General features: G+C 34.7%; 1 protein-coding gene across 2 annotated transcripts in view; it reads right to left on the bottom strand.

The window, feature by feature from the left end:
* Positions 1 to 8,949, bottom strand: part of LOC121369269 (muscle calcium channel subunit alpha-1-like) — a 111,606-nt gene extending 102,657 nt beyond the window's left edge. For both annotated transcript variants that reach the window (XM_041494231.1, XM_041494232.1), the window contains exons 1-2: positions 8,850 to 8,949; positions 8,060 to 8,199 (exon numbers count right to left, since the gene is read on the bottom strand). In XM_041494231.1, coding sequence (XP_041350165.1) covers positions 8,060 to 8,163 — 104 coding nt within the window. In that variant the 5' untranslated portion in view covers positions 8,164 to 8,199; positions 8,850 to 8,949. The remainder of the gene's footprint in view (positions 1 to 8,059; positions 8,200 to 8,849) is intronic.
* Between the last annotated feature and the right edge of the window lie 743 nt (positions 8,950 to 9,692).

Genomic DNA, 9,692 nt, shown 5'->3' with positions numbered 1-9,692 from the left:
AGTTTTATAAGCACCAGGCCAGGTCTGAAGTTTGTAGTAACCTGTTTGAAGTCAGAGGCTAAATCCGAGGTGGGCGTGCCTGAACCTCTGTGGATATGAGCACATAAATAGAGTTCCCATCCCATCCCATAGTAACCTGTACATGGGATACCAGATTAATTGCTCATTTCAATGCCTGCTCTGGGAGACTGAATCACAAACAAGCATACATGTATGTATGAAAACTGATAACTGTGAGCTAGAATAGCTGGACCATCAGCATAGCTGGTATAAACTGACAGGAAATGTGGCTGGGGGGGGAAAAAAAAGAGAGAAAAAAATGCTGCCCGATTCTGCAGAGATATTTTTTCCAGGTGTGACGTAGTATACCGTGGCATCAAAGGAATGTGGAATCCAAGGTGTGCTTGTTAACGTGAGGTATGGAGGAACATCAATGATTCAGTGCTGGCATCTGCTCATTCACCGGGAGCCAGGGGAAAAACTGAACCCATATGGCTCCCAATTTATCAGTGATTACTCAACCTTGTCAGGTTTCGCAAGCTAATCATCAGTCGAGATGAAACAAAACAGAATCCTATGTTTTCACAAGAACTAACTTCCGTTGGCTTCATTGATAAAAACATGCATTTAGTGAAAACTGGTAAGGCCAACAAAGAAAAAAGAGAGAGAGAGAGAGAGCGATCGAGAGTAAGATAGAAAAATGTGTGTTACAGTAATTCAACCATACCATGTATTTTTTAAGAAATATGAAGCACTTGCAACTTCTTTATTTTTTATTATTATTCACAGAGCTATTAATAGACATATTTACACATGAGCAACTCATATAGTTCTAGAGGCACAGTAAAACAATAATATTATAAATGAATTATTTTTAATTTCAATGTTCCATTGTGACCTAATAATCTAATACTGGGTGCGGTAGGTTTAGGATCAATTACTGTAGTGGCCCATTGGGCTATTTCATGTTCCAGCCATGACTGGTATATTAAAGGCCATAGTATGTGCTATCCTGACTGTGGGATCGTGCATATAAAAGATCCGTTGAAAAATGTAGGGGGTTTTCTCTCTCTAAGACTATACATCAGAATTGCCAAATATGGTTGACATCCAATAGCCGATGATTAATAAATTGATATGCTCTAGTGGTGTCTTTAAACAATACAAACTTTAACTTTAATAAACTAATACAGTTTTTCTTAGTGCGATAATTTTTTTAATGCAATTACATAAATGTTTATTATTAAATTAAAATAAAATTTGTTATGTTTAATGATACTGATTTATTAATCATCGGCTGTTGGATATCAAACATATGATAATTTTAGACAGTCTTAAAGGAAACCCACTACATTTTTCCATGAGTAGCATGGGATCATTTACATGCACTTTCAGACAGGACAGCACATACCATAGCCATATATCAGTGGTGGATCAGAGAATGGGTGGTCTGATCCCATGATACAATGAAACACCTCACACAAGCTATATCCTACCTCTATTAAATTAAATTTCAGTTTGTACATGTATGTATTTGGAGATTTTGAAAGCATTGCACCAGGCTTCAGTTTTGAAGATATTCACAAGCAGTATTGTCCCACACCATAATCATATATACCAAACAGAGATGAAAGCAGGTTAGCACCCCCCCCCCCCCCCCACTCAGAATTTTAATAGTGGTGGTCAGATACAGATAGGCCCTAGAGTTAGGGTTGCTCAATGGTATAAAATACTGACTCCCATTCAGAATGTATATAAAAGCATCAGTTGAAACAATCTTCTAAGTTATGGACAGAGAATATGGAAATAGTTTTTGATAACCAGTGGAAAACCAGGAAATACAATGAAAAACAATGAAAGAGTAAATTACACTAAATGCACAAATTTGCAAACAGTACTTGGAAACTGAGATATTATATTATTATCAAATTATTCATCAATAATGCAAAATAATTGCAAAAGAGATTTTTTAATGAAGAGAATTGATATTTGTTGACCTTTTTCTTTCTTTTTTGAAGCTTTTACGGATGGATGGACAGATGGATAGAAAGAGAGACAGATGAATGAACTGATGGTGGGTCATATACATGTACCTAACAGATGAACCAATTTATTGAGGTGGAGACATGAAGTGAATAAAACACTTGCAAATTAAATTCTGCTATGGTGATTAAAATTTACAAAACACTTCATCTTTTGGTGCACAGATTATTTTGTTACATCTGGCTGTCATTATAATATAAATCTTTACTTTCAGTCAGACAATACGGTAACTGACGAACAAAACTATGAAGATAAACTCCTGGGGCCTATTTCATAAAACATCGTACGTTTACGTCTGCGACTAGCAGTTATACCAGGCATACATTTACAAGTGTCTGGCATCTGTTTCACGAAGATGGAATATTTTAAGGACAAAAGAAAATGAAATATGTGTACTTTTAACTATAGTTGTTGTAACAGTAATAAAAATTGTGGTTTAGTCGTAGATTTATGTTTACGTGCAAAACTAAGCTTACAATGTTTTGTGAAATTGGGCTCAGGTTTAGGACTGTTTGTGAATCATGCAAAATGTCAAATAAATGAAGTCGCCCGAGGAATTCCGAATGGGATATCATATTTGAGTTTCAATGTGTTTTGAACTTTTGTGTGCTTTATTAAACAATGATTCAAGTATACGACTATCCAATTAACACCTGACATGCTGCGTAGCGAGTAACGACCATGAGGTGGCTAGTAATTTTTCTTCATTTACTAACCAACTGCTTGGAAAAGAAAGAAAGAAAGAAATTATTTATTTAATGACGCACTCAACACATTTTATTTACGGTTAAATGGAGTCAGACATATGGTTAAGGACCACACAGATTTTGAGAGGAAACCCGCTATCGCCACTACATGGGCTACTCTTCTGATTAGCAGCAAGGGATCTTTTATTTGTGCTTCCACAGGCAGGATAGCACAAACCATGGCCTTTGTTGAACCAGTTATGGATCACTGGTCGGTGCAAGTGGTTTACACCTACCCATTGAGCCTTGCGGAGCACTTACTCAGGGTTTGGAGTCGGTATCTGGATTAAAAATCCCATGCCTCGACTGGGATCCGAACCCAGTACCTACCAGCCTGTAGACCGATGGCCTGCCACGACGCCACCGAGGCCGGTCAACTGCTTGGAATACACAAAAGTATGGATAATTTGTTCAGTAATTTTCCAGTGTTTTATAAACAGAAATGCTTGGAATACATAAAAGTATGGACTGAAAATTGTTCTGTTGTTTAATAATGTCGGTATGTACAACAATGTTAGACTAACATAAAAGTATGAATAATTCTTGCAGTAATAATGTTGGTACATACATCAATGCTTGGCATACATAAAAGTATGGATATTTTATACATTTTTGCTATGTCAGTACAGACAACAACACTTGGAATGCATAAAACTATATATAATATGTGCATGTATTTTTTAATGATGGTACAAACGCCAGTGCTTGGAATGCTTAATAGTATGGATATTTTATATATTTTTGCTGTCAGTACAGACAACAACACTTGAAATGCATAAATGTGTGGATAATATGTGCATGCATTTTCCAATGATGGTACAAACATCAACACTTGGAATGCATAAAAGTGGATATTTTAAACAGTTTTGCTATGTGTGTACAGACAACAACACTTTCAGAAATCCATAAAAGGATGGATAATATGTTCATTCATTTTCCAATGTTTGTACACTGCAATGGTACGAATATTGTCCGCGGGGACAAATTGGCACTGTCTGATGAATATCATCTGATTAAATTAAATCAAAGTGCAGGAATAGCATGCCCTGCTGGCTGCTATGAATTAATATCGTAGACACAATTTACTTATCACGTTAGCAGCCACACTGCTTGTCAAGTTACAGCATTACTTAATGCATCAACTTCGATTAGATTTCCCTGTTTGGCCAACCAAAGTTCAGTGGGAAAAGGTCTGCTCAACAGAATATATAAGGCCAAATTTGCAAAGCCTGTTTTTGTGTAACTATGTATATTTTACAATGCTTAAAAAAACTGTATTTAAGAAAAACAGGCTTCATTAATTCAGCCCAAAATGTCCAACCAAACGTCAATGGAAAAAGGTCTGCATAACATAGTATATAGTGTTCAATCAAATTTCAATGGAAAAAGGTCTGCAAATTAAATAGAATATACGGTGTCCAACCAAATTTCAGTGACAAAAAGCTGCTCAACAGAATATACAGTCTCCACACTTTTAATGGGAAAAGGTCTGCTCAACAGAATATAATAGTGTCAAACCAAATTTCAATGGAAAAAATGTCTTTCCAACCAAATTACAATGGAAAAAGGTCTGCACAAAATAATATATAGTGTTCAATCAAATTTCAATGGAAAAAGGTCTGCTAATTAAATAGAATATACAGTGTCCAACCAAATTGCAATGGAAAAAGGTCTGCAAAACAGAATACATAGTGTCCAAACAAATTTCAACGGAAAAAGGTCTGCATAACAGAATACACAGTGTCCAAACAAATTTCAACGGAAAAAGGTCTGCATAACAGAATTCATAGTGTCCAAACAAATTTCAACAGAAAAAGATCTGCAAAACAAAATACATAGTGTCCAAACAAATTTCAACGGAAAATGGTCTGCATAACAATACATAGTGTCCAAACAAATTTCAACAGAAAAAGGTCTGCATAACAGTATACATAGTGTCCAAACAAATTTCAACAGAAAAAGGTCTGCATAACAGAATACATAGTGTCCAACCAAATTTCAACGGAAAAAGGTCTGCATAACACAATACATAGTGTCCAAACAAATTTCAACGGAAAAAGGTCTGCATAACAGAATACATAGTGTCCAACCAAATTACAAAGGAAAAAGTCTGCATAACAGAATATATAAAGTACAACCAAATTTCAATGTAAAATGGTCTGCACAAGCAGTGGCGGATCCAGAAAATCCATTTAGGGGTGGCCCCAATGACATGAGCTGAAATGCCAAGGGAACTTTGGGTGAGGTTTAGAGGGGGATCATAAAAAAATTTTAAATTAATATATAATAAAATATATAAATGTAGCAAATTTAGGCCCCCCCCCCCCCCCCCCAGATCTGCCTCTGACAACAGAATATATTGTCCTGTGTTTCAAAGGAAAAAGGTCTGCACAACAGAATATATAAAGCCCAACCAGATTTTAATGGAAAAGGGACTACTCAACAGAACATATAATACCCAACCAGATTTTAATGGGAAAAGGTCTCCACAACAGAATATGTCCAACTGTTCTATAAAACATATATATGGGGAATTTACACAGCCTGTTGATGTCTTAGTAATTCTTACACGCATGTAACTACATACATTTACAATGCTTAAACACCTGCGTTTAAGAAAAACAGGCTTCATAAAATTCAGTCCTTGATGTCTATATGTGCACAGTGAACACAACATGTCAGTAACGGTCTACAAAAATAACATTGTTCAACAAGCTTAAAGTTTAAATTCAGTCCTTGATGTCTATATGTGCACAGTGAACACAACATGTCAGTAACAGTCTACAAAAATAACATTGTTCAACAAGCTTAAAGTTTAAATTCAGTCCTTGATGTCTATATGTGCACAGTGAACACAACATGTCAGTAACAGTCTACAAAAATAACATTGTTCAACAAGCTTAAAGTTTAAATTCAGTCCTTGATGTCTATATGTGCACAGTGAACACAACATGTCAGTAACAGTCTACAAAAATAACATTGTTCAACAAGCTTAAAGTTTAAATTCAGTCCTTGATGTCTATATGTGCACAGTGAACACAACATGTCAGTAACAGTCTACAAAAATAACATTGTTCAACAAGCTTAAAGTTTAAATTCAGTCCTTGATGTCTATATGTGCACAGTGAACACAACATGTCAGTAACAGTCTACAAAAATAACATTGTTCAACAAGCTTAAAGTTTAAATTCAGTCCTTGATGTCTATATGTGCACAGTGAACACAACATGTCAGTAACAGTCTACAAAAATAACATTGTTCAACAAGCTTAAAGTTTAAATTCAGTCCTTGATGTCTATATGTGCACAGTGAACACAACATGTCAGTAACAGTCTACAAAAATAACATTGTTCAACAAGCTTAAAGTTTAAATTCAGTCCTTGATGTCTATATGTGCACAGTGAACACAACATGTCAGTAACAGTCTACAAAAATAACATTGTTCAACAAGCTTAAAGTTTAAATTCAGTCCTTGATGTCTATATGTGCACAGTGAACACAACATGTCAGTAACAGTCTACAAAAATAACATTGTTCAACAAGCTTAAAGTTTAAATCAAAAATGATTTACTATATAACCTACAGTATATCCACAGGCAAAGGAAATACCATTATTAAATTGTGTTTAATGACCCCTCAGCACATTTTAAACTACAGCTTTCTGGCATCTAACATATGGTCACTTTGACACTTGCTACCACACAGGCTACAGTTTTAACTTGCACATTCAGTGATGCTATGTTCCAGGCTTATCAAAATAACCCAGCAAATGTTTAATTTTATCAGCTACATGTACTGCAGGCATACGTGCAGCAATTTATGCAGGGGGAATCTAGTCTGTTTGTTGTTTTTGGGTGGGGTTCGAGTCACCAGTGGCATCTTCAAGTTTTTACAAATCTAGCTTGCGTCGTAAGATTTAACCTCATCTGTGGACCCATTCTCTGAATGGGTCCCCCCCCCCCACCACCCCCGTCCCATCCAATGCCCCAAGACTGGTATAGATTAAAGGCACACTATGTGTAAAGTGCATATAAATGATCCCTTGCTGCTAATGGAAAAATGTAGCAGGTTTCCTCTGAGACTTCTGAAGTCTCATGTTACAAATTACCAATTGCTGATGATTAATAACCATATTTGTGGTGAAGTTCCTTATTTTACCAAAATTATCAAGGTGAAACCTACCAGTGAGGTCTAAACACATGTATTAAAGAGACTCATTATAATTATTTTAACCAGCATCTCTTTATCCAGTAGCTTCAGAAATGGTTGCTGTCTATATTTCACATGCAAGTCTGGAATGTGTTCTACACACACAAAAATGTTTTAAGATGAAAGCCCTATTCCACTGTTAAATAATGTTTTGTTTTGTTTAACGACACCACTGGAGCACATTGATGATTTATTAATCATTGGCTATTGGATGTTAAAGATTTGGTGATTTTTCTACTTGGAAGTCTAAAAGGAAACCCACTACATTTTTTCCATTAGTAGCAAGAGACCTTTATATGCACTATCCTACAGACAGGACAGCACATACCATGGTCTTTGATATACCAGCCATGGTGTACTGGGACGGGGATAAAATCCAGTCAGAGAATGGGTCCATTGAGGTGGTTTGATCCCATGAATCAAGCATCTCAGGTTAAATAAAGATAATTTGTCTGGTTTGTGAAAAGAATTGCATTGCATGCAAAAAAGCTGTCAAATCACATCTGTGTTATATTGAAACACTGCCTCAGCGCATTCCACCCACCCATCTGAAAATAAAATCTACAAATCAAGTATTCTACATTCAGAACTTGGCACCCTGCCCTATTTTATGTCTTAGAGAAACACTAATTAAAGGAGCAGACCCTTGTTTTTAAACACTACACCATTTTTTCCACTATTAGAATCGTTTATGATCACTGAAATCAATCATTACTTATATTTTATTCTTTAGATTATCCATTTCCTTAGAACCGAAGTGATTCTGGTCATCCTGGTGTTTCTAATACCAAAAATTGTATTTTTTATATTTTTAAAAACGTACATGCATCTGAGAAGTAGCAGTTTATTGATTCAAGTTCTAGTCTATTTTCAAGGAAATTTCCTGTTTTAACGTAACTCTATTGTAACTTTATGCAAATGAGTTACAAGTTTGTAAATTAATTAAACTCAGTGTTCATTTTTCACGGGTTAAAACTAGGGTCTGTGGTCTGTGCCTTTAAGACCACTAAACAAGAGATAACAGAATGTCAATCAATGTAAATAAAAAACTGTATACTCACCCAATAACAACAATGATAAAATCAAGTATATTCCATCCATTCCGTAGATATGCACCAGAATGCATACAAAATCCGTAAGCAATTATCTTTAGTATGCATTCCATTGTGAATATAACTATAAAAACATATTCCACTTTTTCCTGGAAGTAAAAGAAAAATATAAAATCAGAAAAAAAGAGAAAAAACCCCCCAAATTTCATGTACATAAATAAAGGAAATAAATATATATCTAGTAAATCAAGGTCTGAAAAATATTTTTAAAATACATGTATGTTATCAATATTTTGCAAAAAGTATGGGTTAATGGTCTTTTAGATAAACATAATTTATTTTATAAAAATCCATTGGCCTAAAGAAAGAGGGATTTTTTTATTAACAAAAAAGAGAAATAACAGAAAAACATAACCACATTCTATAATGGATGTGTACCAAATTGACATAATTGATAAATTTATTAATATTGATCTATTAATTCAATGAGTATAAAAAATATATAATAATAATTAAAGTTTTTAATAAAAAAAAAACCCCACCTAAATAAATAATGAATATTACATAAAAAACTAAACCTTTATTTATTTTTTTATATTTATTTTTAAAACCCCCACACGTTTAGTTTATGGTAAGAGATACCCACTGACATATTTAGAACTGTGGAATTTTTGTGATTTTGTTTTAATGCCTAGTTTTGGCTTTCTTGCACTGGTCATAAACAGCGAGTGTAGTATTGATTTGGTGGAGACGTTGATTAACCGGCGAGTCCAACAAGTACACATCATCAGGTACTCACCAATGCAGCGTTCACTTCATTGGAGTCGGCCTCTGGATACGGCGTGACGATAGCCAACGCAACACAGTTGGCGAAGATTGTGATTAAAATTAAATATTCAAATGCTGTACAAATGGTTAAGGAAATTGAGTTAAAAATAATCAGTTTGTTAAGTTAATTCCAAGTAAAGGAAAAGGCATATTTGTTTAATGATACCTCAGCACAACTTTAAAACTATGGCAGTTTGGTGTCGAATATATTTTAACACAAGGTCACAAGAAAGAGAAAGGTTTTGTTTTGTTTAATGACACCACTAGAGCATGCTGATTTATTAGTCATCGTCTATTTAATGTCAAACATTTGATAATTGTGACATATAAAACTTAGAGGAAACCCATTACACTTTTCTATTAAGAGCAAAGGATCTTTCATATGCACTTGCCCATGCCGGACTTTGATATACCAGGTATTGTTCAGAAAGAAAGATCCTAACATGGGCTACTCCTAACGTTAAAGCACCAAAGGATCTTTTATATGTACTTTTTCATAGACAGGACAGTACATACCACAGCCATATATGTACCAGACATGGGTCATTGGTTGGGATAGGAATAAACAGTCCACTCAGAGCGATCGATCCTGTGACCCATCACATTTCAGCTACTGAATTAAATCCAGCCCTGTGAATAAATTAGAATGACCATGAAGGCTTTCTTATTGCTTGCCTGAAACTGAAAAGATTAATAATTCTATTGACTCGCATTAAAAATGAACCAATTAAAAAAGAAAATCATCATAAAATAAAAATGAAAAGGCAAGTTCGTAGACAAATATAAAATAATTATTTTCCATGACACATATAAT

This window comes from Gigantopelta aegis, chromosome 3, assembly GCF_016097555.1.
Source record: "Gigantopelta aegis isolate Gae_Host chromosome 3, Gae_host_genome, whole genome shotgun sequence".
Taxonomy (NCBI): domain Eukaryota; kingdom Metazoa; phylum Mollusca; class Gastropoda; order Neomphalida; family Peltospiridae; genus Gigantopelta; species Gigantopelta aegis.
Note: the sequence above shows the minus strand (reverse complement) of the source record. Positions and strands in the feature narration are given on the sequence as shown.